At 35.5% G+C, this 20,383-nt stretch overlaps 1 protein-coding gene across 3 annotated transcripts in view; it reads left to right on the forward strand.

Annotated features, from left to right (window-relative positions):
* The window catches only part of A1cf (APOBEC1 complementation factor), a 104,469-nt gene extending 85,247 nt beyond the window's left edge, over positions 1-19,222 (forward strand). Inside the window, exons 7-12 of one of the 3 annotated variants that reach the window (XM_004858325.4) lie at positions 3,251-3,348; positions 7,979-8,252; positions 10,131-10,336; positions 14,055-14,191; positions 15,118-15,269; positions 18,137-19,222. In XM_004858325.4, the coding sequence (XP_004858382.1) occupies positions 3,251-3,348; positions 7,979-8,252; positions 10,131-10,336; positions 14,055-14,191; positions 15,118-15,269; positions 18,137-18,288 (1,019 nt within the window). In that variant the 3' untranslated portion in view covers positions 18,289-19,222. The remainder of the gene's footprint in view (positions 1-3,250; positions 3,349-7,978; positions 8,253-10,130; positions 10,337-14,054; positions 14,192-15,117; positions 15,270-18,136) is intronic. The other 2 variants (XM_004858326.4, XM_021239115.2) reach the window with 2 other exon arrangements.
* The last annotated feature ends 1,161 nt before the right edge of the window (positions 19,223-20,383 follow it).

The following is a 20,383-nucleotide window of genomic DNA, read 5'->3' on the forward strand; positions in this document are numbered from 1 at the left end:
AGACACACTCAGCCATCTCATCTTTGACAAAGGAGCCAAACACCCTCACTGGAGGAAAGATAGCCTCTTTAATAAATGGTGCTAGAAAAATTGGGCTTCAACTCGCTAAAGATTAAAACTAGACCTGTATCTCTCACCATGAACTAAACTAAAATCAAAATGGATTAAAGATCTAAATATTAAAATAGACACTCTGAACCAGTTGGAACAGAGGTTACGTAGAACCCTTGAAGACATCAGTGTAGGAAAAGATTTTATGAACAAAACCTCAGTTGCCCATGAACTAGCACAAACAATCAACAAGTGGGATCTCTTCTTATTAAAAGGTTTCTGCACAGCAAGAGAAACCACCAGCAGTGTGAAGAGACAACCCGCAATGTGGGAAAAAATCTTCACCTGCTCTTCCTCAGACAAAGGTCTACTATCTCGAATCTATAAAGAACTTAAAAAGGTCAGACCTCCCAAATTTAAAGACCCAATCCGAAAATGGGCATTTGAAATGAACAGACTTTTCTCAGACAAAGAAGTAGAAATAGCAAATAAATACATGAAAAAATGTTCCACATCACTGGTCATTCGAGAGATGCAAATGAAAACAACGCTGAGATTCCACTTCACTCCAGAAAGAATGGCTGCTATCATGAAATCAACCAATAACAAATGCTGGAGGGGCTGTGGGGAAAGATGAACACTGCTCCACTGCTGGTGGGAGTGTAGACTGGTGCAACCACTGTGGAAATCAGTATGGAGATACCTCAAAGAACTAGGACTGGAAGTCCCATTTGACCCTGCTATTCCACTGCTGGGGATCTTCCCCAAAGAATTAAAAGAATCATACCACAGTGATATATGTGCACCCATGTTCATAGCAGTGCAGTTTGTAATAGCTAAAACTTGGAAACAGCCCAAATGCCCATCAACTGGAGACTGGATAAAGAAAATGTGGGGTTTTTAATAAAATAGAGTAGTACTCAGCCATAAAAAATGAAAAATTAGAGACATTTATAGCTAAGTGGATGAACATTGAGGTGATACTCTTAAGTGAAATAAAGAGGACACACATGTGTAAATACCGAATAGTTTCTGTCATGTGATAAACTGAAAGTGTAAATAAGGACTAAAATGTATAATAGGTCAAAAAAATAAAATGTATAATAGGTAATGTGAAATAGGAAGAAAAGGGGCAAAGGGGAAGGAAGTGGGAGGGCTAGGGGAAAGGATAGAAGGGAATGGGATTAATATGAGAAAATGGAAAAATAGGAATAAAATCTTTGAAAATAGGGAGGAATGGGGGGGTTGAAGGGAGGGCTGGGCAAGGGTGAAAAATAAGAACCAAGAGAGACTATGTAAAGGTGCAAATTTCCAATGATGAATGTCATTATATTGGATACCTAAAATGTACCAATGATTAAAATGAATAATCGATAATGCAAAATAGGAAGAAAAAGTCCAAAGGGGTAGAGGTAGTGGGAGGGGCAGGGGAAAGGAAAGAAGGGAAAGGACAAATGATTAGAAATGGAAAAAATGAAAATAAACTCTTTGTAAATAGGGAAGGGTGGAGGGTGTGAAGGGAGGGCTAGAAATGGGAAAAAAATAAGAACCAAGATGCATTATGTAAAGATACAATTCCCAATGAGAAATGTAATTGTGTTGTGTACCTACAATGTACCAATAAAAGAATTTAATTTTTAAAAAATGGATAATTTCCATGTTGGTGATTAAACAGTTTCCATCTTACCTTCGCTCTGCACAAAAGTCTGTTTTTAAAAATGAGTAAGAAACAATATTTTTTAAATAGAATATTAAAATATCCTGGCACAACTACTATTTTTATGTTTACATGTTGCCATAAGTATGCACAATAATTCCTCTACCTAAAAATAGGCTAGGTTAGTTTGTTTTACTTTTACACAACAATCTAGATAAACTTGGCAAATATTTGTCAAATACCGAAGTATACCAATTAAAATATGAAGGTCTCTTTTATTCTCTTCAATTTTTCCTACCACTCCTGAAAGTAACCCTTATTATGAATGGTTTGGTTTCTATCTTTCCAGTTCTCTTTCTTCACGTGTATATTTCTACATGTATATACATATATATGGGTTGGTATTTTTAAAACATAATTCTATAATCTCATTTTCTAACTTTTAAAACCAAACAATAAGTCTTGAATCTTTCCATCCAGAGGTTTACTCTGTTCTCTTTAAAGATTCTTTTGTATTGATATAAATTTACCAGACTTAATTGTTCCCATGAAAATGGACATTGAATTGCTTTATGTTTGCTATTTTAATAGTGAGTATAATTTATATCTGTATGCACAGTCTTTGTATATACATAAGTACTTTTGCATAAAACATTCCTTCGAATAAAATTAGTAAATATCTATGATATTTTTAACCTTTAGATATCATGATAGCATGGGAGAAAATCTTTGCTCTCAGAGATTCTTCCATAAACAACTTTCTTACTTTTTTGTTTTTTTGGTACCGGGGATTGAACCCGCGTCCTTGTGCTTATGCAGCAGACAGCAAAACCACTGAGCTAAATCCCCAGCCCTATCTTTCTTACCTTTTTATTTAAAGAGTATTGGATAGGATATAAGACATCTGGTTTTGGATCCCAGCTATGTGGACTATAAATGTCACTTATCTTTTCAGAATTAGTTTCCTAATAATTAAGTAAAAGTAATTGAAGAAAAATGAAAGTGAATCACTGCTAAAATCTCTTCTAACTCTAAAATTCTATTATAAGAGATGAAAGAGATCAGATATACTTCTGGTGAGGGGCATAAAAAAGTAAGCATCTAAATATAGACTTATGAGATGGCCAATATTGAGTTCAACTGAATTCAACAATATTTTACCGGGCATTATCTTTTACATTACATAACATGAAAAGTAAAATGCTATTCTTATACTTAATGCTCATGTACATGTACCAGCTACCCACAATGAATATATTCATCACGTACCGCAAATATGTGCTAATAATAAATAAATAGACAATTTTAAAATTGTTCAAGACTGTATAATCTATAAAGTAGAAAACAGATTTATAACTAATTATAACAAGTCAGACTTATTTTTTAAATTATAAACAAAATCTTTTGTGCAATATATAGAATTTTAAACCTGGACACATGAAAATCTTGATAGGATCTTGACTTACAGTCAAGGAAGCTGACTGCATCATTTTCAGTGCTGTCTCAAATTTGCTAACAATACTACTTTCACTCCATTTACAGGTGCTGTGGAAAGAGTGAAGAAAATCCGGGACTATGCCTTTGTGCACTTCAGTAAACGAGAAGATGCAGTTGAGGCTATGAAAGCTTTAAATGGAAAGGTAATATAGGATAAAGAAAAAAATACACAGATTTTATCAAAGTTCAGTGTGGATATTCTATTCAAAGAAGCATTGCTGAGTCCATCACACCGCAGCTTTCCCCATCTCTGACATAGTTGTTGCAGTCATTTAAAATGATGGGAAACACAATAAAGAATGGAGATGTAGCTACTATATCCAAATCTACCTCTAGTGTTTTTCTGATTTGAACAAGTTACTGGTCCTCCATTTTCTTAGGAAGAAGGTTTAAAGTCGAATATTTCAAGGTGATCTTCCTCAACTTCTCTTATTTCTGTACTGTGTATTTTAAGGGGCTGTGGTCAGAAAAATGTCAAGATAGCTGTCATTCTGCCCTCAGAATTTGATCTTCCACCTGTGGGAGGCTTAGGATCTCTCAGCTTATAAGAGTAGTATCTAGAGTGTTCTAGAGAAACTGATATAATATATACATCAATCTAATAAACACTGAAAACCTTATGTAAACCACTTATCTTCTAATAATGCCCAGGACACACACACACAAAATCAAAACAAACATGCTTATCAAAGATCTAAAAGTCACCTGAACAAATATGTATACAAATAACTGTGCAAAGTACAGTTAGATAATATCATAAAAAAGAGATTTAAAGTAGTATGAAATTTCACAAAAAGAAGTAAGTTATCAAAAATCAGAAACTCTTCAAAGAAGTAGAAATAGCAAATAAACATATGAAAAACTGTTCGACATCACTGGTCATTCCAGAGATGCAAATGAAAACAACTCTGAGATTCCACTTCACCCCAGAAAGAATGGCTGCTATCATGAAATCAACCAATAACAAATGCTGGCGGGGCTGTTGGGAAAAAGGAACCCTTCTCCACTGCTGGTGTGAGTGCAGACTGGTGCAACCACTGTGGAAATCAGTATGGAGATACCTCAAAGAACTAAGGCTGGAATTCCCATTTGACCCAGCTGTTCCCCTGCTGGGTATCTTCCCAAAAGAATTAAAAGAATCATACCACAGTGATATATATGCACCAATGTTCATAGCAGCACAATTTGTAATAGCTAAATCTTGGAAACAGCCCAACTGCTCATCAACTGGAGACTGGGTAAAGAAAATGGGGGGGGGGGGATTAAATGGAGTACTACTCAGCCATAAAAAATGAGAAATTAGAGACATTTATAGCTAAATGGATGCACATTAAGGCCATGCTCTTAAGTGAAATAAATAGGACACACATGTATAAATAAATACTGAATAGCTTCTCTGGTGTGAGAAACTGAAAGTGTAAATAAGGACTAAAAGGTATAATAGTTAATGTGAAATAGGAAGAAAAGTGTCAAAGGGGAAGGGGAAGTGGGAGGGGTAGGGGAAAGGAAAGAAGGGAATGGAATTAATATGAGAAAATGAAAAAATGGGAACAAAGTTTTTGTAAATAGGGTGGGATGGAGGGGTTGAAGGAAGGGCAGGGGAAGGGGAAAAAAAGAAGAACCAAGATATATTATGTAAAGGTACAAATTTCCAATGATGAATGTCATTATATTGTACACCTAAAATGTACCAATAAAATTAATTTTAAAAATCAGAAACTCTTCATGAATATGAGAAGATAATATGTAAGAGAAAGATATTTGGTAATTGGGTATGATTTCAAGAGTATAATTTCAAAAGACAAAAAATGAAAACCAGAATCAGTCTTAAAGGCCAGAATTGAGAAGAACAACACCAAATTGGAGACGGGTAAAATATAGAGCAATTTGTTTAAAATATAGTTCACACCTAGTTGTTTTACCCATTGATCTTTGCATAAGTCCAAATCCCAACAGAAAACAGATAACAAAGGAATTAATTACAGATGTATGAGTGGGAAGTAGAGGAATCAAAAGAGATATTACGGAAACCTAGGGCTCATAACACTCCTGGAGTCAAAAGCACAGGGGCTGGAGAATTAATAGAAATTCTGAAAGGGGAGAGAATCATGGAGGGCTAGTGTTACAAAAGGAGTAGTTATTTTTGGTAGAGGGATAGGGCTGACCCGAAGTGATCTCTTAGAGAGGGAGACCAGAGGATAAATGCCTCAAAGTCACTGTTATCTCTCTTTGTGTCCTCCTGACAGGGTTCCTCATTGGCCAAATCCAATCATAATGCAGAAAGGCTGGAAGCTATAAAGAGGATTCCAAGTACAGTAGCTTCCCAAAGCAGAGGGCAGGCTAGAGATTGGTGTGGAGTAGATCTGAAGCATAAAAGGAGGACCTCCCAACCCAGGTCCTTTAGTGGTTTCTGGGATGTACGCACTCCTTGGAGGTCTTCAAAACTGTTTGACTCTTAGGTTGTGGGAATGGCTCTGAAATACAAAAGAAAACCACAAAGTAAAAATTAATGCATATTTAAGTGCATGCCTATGAAACAAAATACTATTTCTTCTTCATTGATTATCACAATTAGTGTTGTAAAAATGTTATTATTTTGAAAATAATTTGTAAGTTAGCTTTTCTCTAATTGGAAACAGTCCTGAGTGTGCATTACTGCTGAGAAGACACAACCAATTATAAATTAAAAGCTAAATAATTACACTGGAATAATTATAGTAGAAAAGTATTTAAATTATTCCCAGTGTTTGCAGCTAGATATTTTATAGCAATGTTCACACATAATGTAGTTAAATATATTTAATATTAATAGCAAATACATACTAAATATTATATTTAACTATAATGTGGTATGCAAAAATAGGTTTTCTTAGGATCTGTATACTTTTATATTTTGTATACTTGTACATATTTATATTTAATTCATTAGACAATATGAGACTTCAAAGTTTTTTGTGACATAATGATCATATTTACAATTTAGGAAAATTAACCTAGTAAGAGGTGACTTCTTACTGAGTGGAGAGAGATGTAAGGAAACTAGCTATGAAGCTATTACAGTCACCCAAATAAGGACTTAAACTAATGTGGGAATGGAATATAGAAGAGAGATCTACACAGAACTACAGAAAATGAGCTCAAAGGGTCCAGAAACTGACTGAAGATAGGGGTGACACAGGAGAAATCATTATAAATTTTCCAAATGGAAGAAATGGGAGACCGATACCAGACTCAGAAAGGGAAGCCTATTGGGAGAGAAATGTTATAAATTGAAGTTAGGACATGATAATTCATTTGTTTTAGAAATATTTGTGGATATCTATGATGTGAAAGAAATTTTTCTGGGCTTTAGCTATAGAGATCAATATGATATTGTCTTATCTCTTGAAATGTTTAAACTAAATAACTAAAATACAGTGCTTTGTCTAGAATTCAGTTGTAGGTGTTTGAAATTCTGTTGAAGTGGGCAGAGAAGTGCAGAACAAAATATATTACAATAAGAAATCTCACTTGGCAGTAAAGAATCATTCCATTCAAAACATGTCCTGATGTGGAAGTGCCTATAAGCAGAGATCTATGTGAGCACCTCATTTTCCTTAAGACAGAACTAAAAATAGAAAGAAACATATTCAAGGTCACTTCCTTCTTTCAATATTCCAAGTCTCTTTCTTCTAATTATATCAATATTATATCAATATTAGATTGTTGAATATCGATTGTATCCATCTTTCAGCGTGTTTCATCTACTGTATTTGACACTGGCTACTACTACTAAAAAGTAAGGTGTCCACATGAAACTAGGGACAGATTGCTCCAGACACTGACCAGAATGGCCAGGATGACCATGAAACACCAGCTTTGTCCAGCAGACTTCAATCATCCAACAACTACTGAGTCACACATGAAATTGAGGGCTAAGGGTACACATTCAGCTGCTGTGAAAGGGAATTTTTACGGAAACATTTTATACTATTTGCTTTCTTTACATAAAATAGAGATCCATCTTTTTTCATTCAAAGGAAACCATAAATGCTTTCTGACAACACTTTGTCCCTTTAGTAACAAAATAAATCAATCTCTCAAATATTTGTTGAAAACCATCTTTGTTTCTTGAGTAAGCAAATGGAATATAGGAGTCAGTTACGCATGTAGACATATACAGTCATGATGTTCAACATCTGGAGCTATTTGCAATTACAGAATGAATTACTACAGTAATTTTTGAGAATGTGGTTTCAATAGTGCATGACTGGAGAATTCTCAGTATCACTCCTGCCCCCTTTATCCCAATCCCTTGTCACCCCTGTTTATTAGCTCCCAACTTTACATCAGATCATATGATTCCTTCATTAAGTTCCTTCACCTGTATTTTATTTTTCTAGTAGTGAAAATCATATTTCTCTCATAATAAGCCTAAGAGTTCTTATATAAATTTGTAACTTAAAACATATATCACATAATAGACAATATTGGATAAATTTTTCCTTCAGTGACTGTATCTAGATTATAAATTCATAACCAATATATCAATGGACAATATATCATTGTCAAACCTGCTGGCATCTTGTGTGGCTTACCAACAAAAATCACTCAGAGGAAAACTAGGTGGCAGTCAAACACGAACCTATAAAAAGACAAGATGGGAGTAATTGAAACATTCACTAAACACACAGCAAATAGTCAAACACTAAGAAGGAGACATTATTAGGGCTCAGCCACACTTAACTATCCTAATATCTTTTTATGTTGTTTTTTCCTTTTTCTCCACAACAGGTGCTGGATGGTTCCCCCATTGAAGTGACCTTGGCCAAACCAGTGGACAAGGACAGTTATGTTAGGTACACCAGAGGCACAGGTGGAAGAGGAACAATGCTGCAAGGAGAATATACCTACTCTTTGGGCCATGTGTATGATCCCACCACAACCTACCTTGGAGCTCCTGTCTTCTATGCCCCCCAAGCCTATGCAGCGATTCCTAATCTTCATTTCCCAGCCACTAAAGGACACCTAAGCAACAGGGCCATTATCAGAGCCCCTTCTGTTAGAGGTAACATCAGTCAACTCTTGCCACTGAGTAACCCCAAGATTTCAAACGATTTATAGGGCAATAACATTAGACAAATCAGATTGGCCTAAGGATTGGAAGAAAAGGACTGGAAAATTGTTTATTAAAAATCAAATATGATATCAATAGTTCTTATTCCATACGAATCTTTTTTCACATTACAACTGGTTATAGACAAAAGCTTGGTCACATCTTAAGTGTAACAGAACCCAATGTAAAAATCTGATGTTTGCAAAGAAGCATAAAATTTGCCCAAACCAAAACCTAGTGGCATACTTATTAGCTGCTTCTTTATCATTAGACCACCATCTTGCAGTAACATGTAACTTTTTATAAAACTTCTGAAAGGGAAAGTAGTATGATCCGATGGAAACAAATCACCTCAAACAACAAAAACATCTTAAGTCACCTATGTATTTGATGGTGACTTAGTGACAATATCTTTACACATAAACCACAAATTATTATAAATACATTAAAAATGTGGTATAACTTCTAAAAAGCTAAACCATTAAGAAAATCTATTTATTTCTGTAGTACATAGGAAACTAAAATAAGCTCAGTCTGTCAGATCATAACTATTTCATGTTTGAATCCTATAAAAATTCCAAATGTTCAGTTTTCTGAGCTCAGTTCATTCAAACAATATAGGAGATAAATAAAGCTTTTAAAAACATTTTCAAGAGACTAGTTTGTCTCTGCCAATGGGATCCTTCAGTGTGATTGTTCTAGGATGTGGCTAATGCCACCAGAATGACAATCCCATTGTTCAAATATGACACCAATATGGGGCACATCAACAAACAAATCATGTATTCAAATCTATTCTCGGGTTTGACTGAGAAGCAAAATGGCACATCCCGATTATGTGAAAACAATTATCTTACTGTGTTTTGCTGGTTTTTTGTAAACATGAATTGGCCATTTTGGGACCTCTATTTTTCACAGCCTTAACAATTCCAAGCACTAATGTAATTATGCCTGAAAAAATTTATACTGTAAAAGAAATCATCCGGATTTCCTTCAGAAGAACTTGTTTATATGGTAATAAATTGTCATTGAAATATTATGCAAAAATAATCTAAAATATATCAATAAGCAGTAAATACATGAAGTGATCAACCAGTTGTGATGTAGAAAAAAAGAAAACAACTCTACTCTAAGGGAAACATATGTAACTTATAAAAAGAAAAGAATCAATGGATAATATTTATGGATGAAGGGCAATCAATTTAATTTTTTATCACTTTATGCCATCATTAGGAAATCAAAGTAACAACATGGTAAACAAAAATCAGAAGGAATCTAAACATGAAACTCAATGGAAATTTAAGCCTCACTTTGACAGATCATAAGAACAAGGATAGTAAACTTAAAAACGTCTTTTCTAAATGTTGGTTTTCCAATAAGCCATTAGGGGTGGGATAATTGGATGAGCTAGAATCAACTTCTAATTTACTGATCACTGACAGTCTCTGTAAAGACTGATTTCAGTACAAGTCATCATATTATACAGGGATCTTTTAATTAGTATATTCCCTACCTTGATTTGTTTTCAGAAAAACTTTAACAAAATGTTACCTGCAAATGGAAATTGCAAAATTTCTCTCTGTACCAAAATTGTTAAATTACTCATATAGTTAAGAGCTTGGATGGTATTTCTTTCAGGTAGTTTATGAGAAAGAGACACATATAGTGAGCCTTACCTTATATTGAGTTTCATTACATTAGAATCCTAGAGTTTTCTACCCCTCTTCAGGGTAGTAATCAATGTGACTTGGGCTAACTTTTCCATTACAGTAAGATTCAGGGTGATTTTCTGGTGGTTTGATTCAGTTTAATGCCTTCTTACATTCCTAGAAATTTACATGAATGTACCTGTAGGGGCTGCGGGAGTGAGAGGACTGGGCGGCCGTGGCTATTTGGCATACACAGGCCCAGGTCGTGGATACCAGGTCAAAGGAGACAAGAGAGAAGACAAACTCTATGACCTTTTACCGGGGATGGAGCTCACTCCAATGAATCCAGTCACTTTAAAACCCCAAGGAATTAAATTAGCTCCACAGGTAGGTAATGTCATTCAAGAGATAGTTTCTGTAAGCTGGGCCAAAGACCATCATTCATCTACCATTAAATTATTGGATTGATCTTAACTTGGGCTATTTTTTCTTTTAATAACATTAAGTGGCCAATCAATGTAATATCCTTTGGGGGAATGATAGGTATTAAGTGCCATTTTTCCATTACAGGGCCCTTTTTTTTAATCATAGTGTTTAAAACTTTAATCTTCCACTAAATTTTTCACTAAAATGCGAATAATCTAAGATCTACTACAAATGATCAGCCAATACCTCAACAAATATAAGAAAAAGACTGCAGCTCAAAGTTCCAAAACCTAGTAGAATGCATGTTGCATCATGTAAACCAGCTCAGAATAGATGCTGATTGTGTGTGAGACAGGTTGATTGCCAAATGAAAGGTATTCATGACAGGGAATCCTAAATAGACCATTTAGGACACCTTTTCTTGGGAAAATGTGTTTAAGAGAAAGCTCCAGCATGCTATCTAGGTGAATTATTAACTATAAGGTGCCATCAGTGGTACCAAATTAAGTCTTTTACCATGGTCATATTTGGGCAGCGGCATTATGGTGAATTTTTATTGCTTTCATTTAACACTTCTAGGTTTCCATGTCTGCATGAGACTATATCTTTTATTATAGGAAACTTAAAAGTTATAAAAGTTATCACAGTATAGAAACTAAATACCAGGGTTAAAAGTAAAGTAAAACATGATTCATGCTAACCCTTAGCATATGATGAGCTCTCTGAGATACACCTTGACTAAATACCAAGACTTACAGTTTGTGTGCTCTGAAAGAAAGCTCCTTACACCCAGACCAAATGTATAGGCCCAGGACAATTTTATGGAAATAGCCCTTATGAGTACAATCAAGAAGAAAACTTGGTTTTCTAAGAGCTCATCTTGGCTATTGATGTGTGTTGGGGGTGGGAGAAATTAATATATTTCTTTTATGCACAAATTAATTCGTGTATGGTTTCGGCTAAGCCTATCAGGTCACTAAAACAAGAGTGCCTATCAGAGTGGTAAACAGCACTCATTTGTTTAAAATACATTTATCGGACTTTGCTTATGCAGCATGTATTGTGTTAGGTGCTGGAACTTTAAAAATGAATATAACAAAATCTTTTCCATCAAAGGCAATCCACTGGCATAATACTGACACATAACAGATAATTAAAATGAAATCAGATAAGTGACATGATGGAACTTGCTGAGAAAATACAAAACCTACTCCTCTACTTCTCTTGGGTTAAGACCTAAAATAAAAAACATAGTTATCCTAGTACTTTTACTGGGATAGCTAGAAATCTTTTAAGAAAACTCTCTAAAACAATAACCATAAATTCTGCATGTATTTGAGAGCTACTATAGCAAGAGCAAATAGCTCTGCTTTTTACATTAAACTCAGGTTAGAAATTGATCATGTTTTATATTAATCTGTGAGTAACTATGGGTCACCTAATGAAAGTTCTTTAATGAATTTGTCTCTAAATGTGTACAACTGTGGTTGAGAAATTGAAGACAATGCCACCCTATTAGACATAAATGGAGAAACAGCCCTGCAGCAGAGTTACAAACCTCCAACCAGAAGAGCAGATGGACAGACACTGCCCTTCAGGCTGGCAAGTGGAGTTTGCTCTTTGAGCAGATTTGCTTACCTGGAATGAGCAGGCAGACTATTCACCAGCAAAAGCTAATTTATTCTTGCTCAAGAATCTTGGAAAAGGCTTTGTAGATGACAAGAAAAGCTATAATACCATTAAGGAAAGAGTTAAAGAAAATAAGAAAAATCTACAAATTAATAAACTGAACAATGTCATGTCATGCAGCTGGATTAGTGTTAAAACAAATGAGGTAAGATCTTCCAGAGACACATCCTGAGGCACTGTTCTGTCTCCTGGAGTTATTTTCTCAGACTTGGCCCTGTTTTGCACAGTATACTAAATCTCCTGAGTAAAAAGAACATCAAGATGTCTGCATCAACAAAATTGGCTCCCCAATGAAGAAAAAATGAGCCTTTAGAAAAGATTCAATTTGGAGCAATTGTAGAAGAAAAATGCAAAAAAATACTAAAACAAAGATCATCATAAAAATAGCCAGAAGTGCTAAGAGACAACCTACAATGTAGGAAAAAAATTTTAGCAGCTGTACCTTAGACAAAAGACTACTATCTAGAATATATAAAGAATTGAAAAAAATCAGACCCCCCCCAAATTTAAAGACCCAATTCAAAAATGGGCATCTGAAATGAACAGACATTTCTCAGACAAAGAAGTAAAAGCAGCAAATAAATATATAAAAAAATGTTCAACATCACTGGTCATTTGAAAGATGCAAATGAAAACAACATTGAGATTCCACCTCACCCCAGAAAGAATGGCTGCTATCAAGAAAGCAACCAATAACATGCTGGCGGGGGTGTGGGGAGAAAGGAACCCTTCTCCATTATTGGTGGGAGTGCAGACTGGTGCAACCACTGTGGAAATCTGTATGGAGATACCTCAAAGAACTAAGACTAGAGGTCCCATTTGACCCAGCTATTCCCCTGGTGGGTATCTTCCCAAAAGAATTAAAAGAATCACACCACAGCGATATATGTGCACCCATGTTTATAGCAGCACAGTTTGTAATAGCTAAAACTTGGAAACAGCCCAAGTGCCCATCAACTGGAAATTGGATAAAGAAGATATGGCTTTTTTTTAATAAAATGGAATACTTCTCAGCCATAAAGAACGAGAAACTAGAGACATTTATAGATAAATGGATGCATACTGAGGCCATACTCTTAAGTGAAATAAATAGGACACACGTGTAAATACTGAATAGTTTCTGTAGTGTGAGAAACTGGAAATGTAAATAAGGATTAAAATGATTAAAATGAATAATTGATAATTTGAAATAGGAAGAAAAGGTCCAAAGGGGTAGGGGTGGTGAGAGGGGAAAGGGAAAGGAAAAATTATGAGAAAAGAAAAAAAATTGAAACAAAATCTATGTAAATAGGGAAGGGTGGAGGGGGTGAAGGACGCACAGATAATGGGGAAAAAATAAGAACCAAGATACATCATCTACAGATACAAGCACCCATGATAAATGTAAACATATTGTATACCTAAAATGTACCAGTAAAAGAATTTAAGGAAAAAAATAGCCAGAAGAGGTATTTTGCCAAGCAAAAAAATATTACAGCAATCAATATTCATCTATTAATGTTTATCCACAAATATTGAACCATATAAACTTCTAACTTTTTTGAAAATGTAAGATTTAAACCCCATGATAAATGACATGAAATAAAAATATATTCTTAGGTTATCTCCTCTAAACCATTATAAACAGAGGGCTTTGGGTAATAATAAGTAAATCTATCCAAACATGCTGGAGGATCTTTTTTTTAATTGGGGCAAAAATATCAAACAAATAATGAAATGAAGCTCTTAGTAAAAATTTATAGCTAATGGACTAAACTAAAAATATATCCAAATAAATGGTGTGAAAATTATTTCATGAATTAATAGATATAACTTTTTAAATGGAGTTCAAATTCAGTTCAACTTAAATTTTATGAGTCATTAAACCATATGGCATTTTTTATCTTCTCAGATTAGTTTAAACTCTAAAGATCAGAGTTTAAAATCTGAAAATTAGAGAAATAATGTAAAAGTGACTTTTGAGAAAGAAGTAATTTTTTTATTCTTATAGATATTAGAAGAAATTTGTCAGAAAAATAACTGGGGACAGCCAGTGTACCAGCTACATTCTGCCATTGGACAAGACCAAAGACAATTATTCTTATACAAAATAACTATTCCTGCTCTGGCCAGCCAGAATCCTGCAATGTGAGTAACTCTCCAAATTCCTAATCATTTATGTGTCAGATAAATATTCAGTTGTAAATTAAGTGTATTTTGTCATTATCTAAACAATAAAAATATTCAGGTTTCTTAGCTATTCATTTGTCATTAAATACAACATTGAGGTGTGTAGGTGGCATGTATGTGCCACCTATAAGACAAACATCTAAAGCCCCAGATTTCAGATAGAAAATGAAGACTGTAGTATAATCAACCAATAAAAAAAAGCAGGTAAGATAAAATGTGATAGCTATGAGACTACAGCCAATTCCTTTATCTGCACAATATTTAGGTTGAACCATGTGCAATTGCCATTTTTATACATAAATTCATGACCCCCATTTAAAATTTAGGACCAAAGTTGTGACCTTTCTGTTAGTGCATATTACTTTCTGACTTTTGCTTTGAGCCTACCTTCATATATGTCTTAGGACCACTGTATTTCACATGTACCTTAGGAAAGCCATGTAGTAAGATACAAGTATGGCCCAAAAATGTAGTCAACTACATGTGTTCTAGGTCAGTGATGGAGAAACTTTTAGAGACCAAGTGCCCAAACTGCAACCCCAAAGCTCCTTATTTATCACAAAGTGCCAACACTGCCATTAAACTTCAATATTGAGTTTTAGTTTAGAAAAACAACTATTATGCTTGGCTCCTGTGCCAACAGAGAGGGCTCTGTGTGTCTGCTACAGCAAGCCTGCCATATGTTCACCACCATTGTTCTAGAAGAATTCATAAACATTCTTATGTGCATATGTATTTATTTAGAAGCCTTTAACAACACAGCGAATGGAAAATACCCATGCAAAAATCCCATCATCCAGTCATCTCAGCAGTATCTTAGATTTTCATTTAATTCAGTACACCCTGAATTTAAAATGCCTAACCTGGATAACTATGCTTTCCAGCCACCCTTTTACACCTCCAAAACTGAGTGCCTATGTGGATGAAGCAAAGACATACGCAGCTGAGTACACCCTGCAGACTTTGGGCATCCCCGCTGATGGAGGGGATGCTGGGACTGCAGCTACTGCTGCCACTTCTGCTACTATTTTCCCAGGTATGGAAAAATTGTGCCAGATGTTTGGGAAGACTTTCTTGGTACCAAGTACTCATAGAACTGCTTGTGAATCCCACCTACCTAAATTCACTTGCACCACCTGGGGACCAGAAAGAATTTGCCAGTTGAGTGGTCCATTCAAGCATGTGGCAGAAAATTGAGCAGGACAGCAGCAGTTGGTTTCTATGTCACCTCAGCTATAAGCAGATCTTGAATGAGTCAATTGCTCTGATTTTTGGCTGGTTTGGATTTTATTAGTAGTGAGAGACTATTAATAAGTGTTATTTATTGGAGCCCTTACAATAAGCAAGGCACTTACCCAAATGTTGGACAAGATTTATATTTTCTCAGAAATGCTCATGACACCACTAAGAGTTAGATCAGATCATAATGCCCATATACAGATGAAGAAACCAAATACTGGAAAGATTAAGTAATTTCACCAGTGTCATCAGCTTTTACAAACCCTTGAGTTCCCTCCCTGTTTTCAATCTTCAATCAACTTTTATTAATTCGCTTTCTGATAAAGACGTGATGAACTTGTGAAAATTATTTTCAGTGAAAAATTGTATGTGTGCGAGTGACAGACAGATTTTTTCAAAATGTGAATAGGCTCAATTTATCTGTTCTCTCATTTTGCCCGGGGCCTATACTGATTGCTGAATGTAAAGTCTATTTAAAAGATTTCCTCATATATGATGTACCCACCACAAGTGCTAATCATTGAAAAGATCCTCTAGAGATTAAGGCAGTCAGAGTGGCTCTATTCCCATTTGCAATAAAATTTAATTTCTTTTAAAGAAATTTGTCATTCCAGCTTGTCATTGTGTCAGCATGCCCTCCATATCCCCAAATTAGAGAGTTTTCACTAGACCTAGAATAATAGCATTCCTATTAAATTATACACCATGCTACGTGTAGGTGTGAGAATTCCATATTGCTCACATATATTCCTGACATCCAAAACACTTGAGGCTCATTCTCATTTTCTTTTATCTCTCCGAAATTGGAAATATGCCTTTGATTCTGGCAAAGGAGGCTAAAACCAATAATTCTTCACACACAAATGTGACCTCAATTCTAGCATTGTTTCTCTGTAAGAACATAGAGATGCTCTGCAGTGAGTCCTTGTGAGGTTACCAAGGAAACCATGGGCCCTGCAGAGAGAGAGGTCCTTGCTGGCCATGGTGAGCAATCAGCCTCTGTGCATACAAGGTGTTTCCATCTCCATCTACTCGAGACTTATGCATGCCAAAGCTACTCAAGTCCTGGAGAAAGTCGAGCCCCTGCCTTGCAGAAAGCTGCATCCCAAGAAATCTGACTAATGTACTATAAAAATACATGAGCCACTGTCAGAGAATTTTAAACTTTGTTTTCATAGTCAAAAGGATACGGTTTTACCCAATTTTTTTTAAACTTTATCTTTCTTTCTATTTGCTCCTACAAGAAGTTAAAATATTTTGGGCATGAGAATTGTCTTGGGAATGAATGCCTAAGAATGTGAGAGCCTCTCATAACTTTCTGTAGACTCAAACAAAAAGTAATACACACCAAAGGAAGACTCTGAAACACAAATACCCTTACACTTAAGAAATTAACCAAACTGAAAAATAAAACCCCAAAACTCTAAAGACAAAATCTATGCTATACACACACAGTCACATGTTTATATTACTTACTTTAGAAACACCATTTTCAAAATTATGAAAGTAATTGTTAACACATTTCTCATATCTTAGGAAATATACCAAACTTTACTTGTGTGTTAGTCAACACTATTGGCCAATGTGAACAACCAAGGTGTGCTTTCAATTTTTTAAAAACAGTCCAGCTAGCTTCCTGCTGCCACTTCCTGAGAAGCCACCAGAAAATAAATCACTTTTCTGAGGTTGGGCTGACTTCCACTACAAATAAACCAATGGGATTTTATTTTAAACAAATCAGATCCTCACTTGTTCCTTAAGAATACCTCTCCCTTTTACATATTATCTTTCACAATCTTTGAATCATCTTAGAAATGCCCAGGTTTTGGTCTAAAACATTAACAAAGATACATCACTTTTGATAGTAACTACTATGCTTTCTTCTTCACAAGTGAATGTCCGGCAGCGAGACATAATACTAAGATGAAAGTATATGGTTGATTTCATTACTGTTAAAACACTTTGGTTCTCTGAGTGAGGATGAGTATTAAAGCCTCTGAATATATCATGGATAGGCTTTATGGCAAACAGAAAAAGGAGCTTTTGGCATTCATGGTTAATCTAAATCTGGACGGGGCAGGCATTTGCTTTTATGGCATTATGTAGAAACACTCTAAAACTTAACAGTATTTCCCCTACTGTTTTACCCGGTCTCTATATATCTTCTTGGGTGAAGGTAATGGTTTTTAATGTTTCATTTAGGCAGAAGAGGGGTTTTAAGGAGGTGTAGGTTTGTAGCAGAACCAGACTCTCACAGTCCCTCCAGCCCCATGCCCTGCTAAACCCTCAATGGCCCTCCCTCCTTTATAAATTCTGAGATCCTCTGTAAATATTTGGAATTGCAAATTTTTTCAACTCAGCAGACAGTTACATTTCAGTTTCTTGGAACTTGTCCCCAGTGTCTCTAATCTTCTAAGTGTGATGTGATTCTGACATGAGTAACACAAAAGTGTTTCACTTTCAGGATCACTGTCCTAGAATTTTCAGGTGCCATTTAAAAATCACTGAGTCCTCTTCTTGTGTTCCCTAAGACAATATATATATATATATTTGCTTTTAGCTTAAAGTGATATATTAAATTTTCGTATTCCTAAAAGAAGACGATATGCCAAAGGAAGCAAACTTGAATTCCTTGCATGAAGTTTTCTCTGCCTCCTCCTCCAGGATATGCTGTCCCCAGTGCAACTGCACCCATCTCTGCAGCTCAGCTCAAGCAAGCAGTGACCCTTGGACAAGACTTAGCAGCATATGCAACCTATGAGGTCTACCCCACTTTTGCTGTGACTGCCCGAGGGGATGGATATGGACCCTTCTGAAGATGCCTCTCTTTTAATTAGGGATAAGATACATAAAACTCTTTTATAGAAGAAATAAACTTTTCAGTCCCCTAATGACATAAACCATGCCTTCTCTAAAGCAGTGCTTTTCCTGAGACTGTATAACTTATACCATTGTAGAGTCATGAAATGTGAATGTTATTTCTCAATGAAATCAAATATTAAGAAGTCTTTCATTTAACAGAAAGCCAAAGAGCCATTGGCCCCAAACATTGTTCTTCCAAGTTACTTCAGTGTCCTGGGAGTATGTTTACAGTCCCTGACAGAGCAGGTGAGATCTCTCAGCAGGCAAGAGCTGGAGCTGAGCAAACTGGGCCATCAGTTACAAGGGAGCCACTTAAACTCCAGAGTCTCAACCTTGGCTCAGAGCTGCTATGTGGTACACAAAGTCAAGAAGCGGCAAAAGGAAGGTGGAAAGACACTTCGCAAAATGCCTTTACTGTGTGGTGCATTATCTCATGTCTGAACTTATGAAAATTGTCCAATATTTTATGGATTCAGCATCACATCCACCTGAAAATTCCACCCAATTTGTCATAGGCCAGGATCTTCCTAGCCCACACACTTTCTTGGGCTCTCCTAGAAATTGATATGTATTGCAGATGTGGTTAAAACAATTCCGGACTTCTTGTTTATCCAACTCATTAGCCCACACTTATTTTTCCCCAGAACTCCTATCCTTCCCCAGGATACCCACAATACAAAAACCATGCCAACATGAAATGACTTTTCATCATTTTAAAAAGATTTTGAATTGTCCATCCTGATTTACTTTCATCTCAGACTCATTTTGCTTTTCTCTAATATAAAAAAGTAAATCATACCTACAGAATAACACATATGATACTTTTTCCTATTCAGCAAGTTGGCCTAAAATTCATTTTAAAGAGAAAAGTGAAGTTCGGTTTTCATTTCTTGTTTTTGTTGTTGTTGTTGTTGTTTTTTCTGACGTGCTGGGGACCAACCCAGGGTCTTATGCATACTACACAAGCACTCTACCACTGAATCCTACCTTCGGTCCTGCATTCATTACTTTGATCTTTTTGCAGTATCCACATTGCCATCTAGCATTCAAAGACAGTTAATTAACTTGAGGTTAGTCTTGAATTATCTAATCCACTTATATTAAAGCTGCCAAAAATTCCTTTACCTTCCATCCTTTAATTTTTAATAAGTATAGGCAGCTTTATTATACCTAATCCATTTGTCTTGAAAGCATCACAGGAAAATCTTACATCCATCACTGGTGATTAGAAACCATTCCTTTATGCAAGAATATTATTTGGCAAAGTCCCCTAAAGTTGAGGAGCTCTTTCCTGGGAACATCTGTTAGAGGTGGGACAGACGAGGATGCCACAACTTAAGAATGGAGTTAAAAAGGAAGCACTACTTTCCTGCTGTATTTGTAAGTGATTGCTTTGTTTAAAACAAAAATAATCAAAGTCCAATACCAAAGCCCATTGCTACCACTCCAGGCTCTTTAGTGATTTAAGACATACAGCACTAAAATTTTCATTTTAAAAAATCCATTGGCCCTTGTGAAATTCTATAGAATTCAAAGGGAAAATATAAGCATACACAGAGCAGAAAATTTTATCAACTCCTTAATAGAATTCTATGATCCAGAATCAGGCCAGATTCCAACCAGTCAGGTAAGCCTCAATCACAACGATAAGACCTTGTAAGCTTTCAGTTCTATTAAATCCAGTCAGACATACAGCCTTCAAAGCTGAAATTCTGAAAGGCTCTGTGGTTTCTGTTTCGCATTTAGCTCCTCATAGCCCCAAGGACTTTAGTTCCCAAACTTGGCTACACATCTGAAACACCTAGAAAACTTATAAATACACTACTGACAAGATTACACCTTCTACCTGTTACATCAGAAGGTCTTGGAGTGGGAGCCTATCATCAATATTTTTTAGATTCCTCAGTGATTTCAGTGTGCATCTGTTGGGAACTGCTGTATTCTTTAAATTTCTTCCTATCTCTTTTTATTTTCTTTTAATTTTACTTTGATGAAATAGAAAAATGCAAGGAAAACAATCTAAATTCAAACAAATAGCCAGAATATATA

Source organism: Heterocephalus glaber, unplaced genomic scaffold, assembly GCF_053883595.1.
Source record: "Heterocephalus glaber isolate CG9 unplaced genomic scaffold, H.glaber_assembly_v1.0 deba00001497, whole genome shotgun sequence".
Lineage (NCBI taxonomy): Eukaryota > Metazoa > Chordata > Mammalia > Rodentia > Bathyergidae > Heterocephalus > Heterocephalus glaber.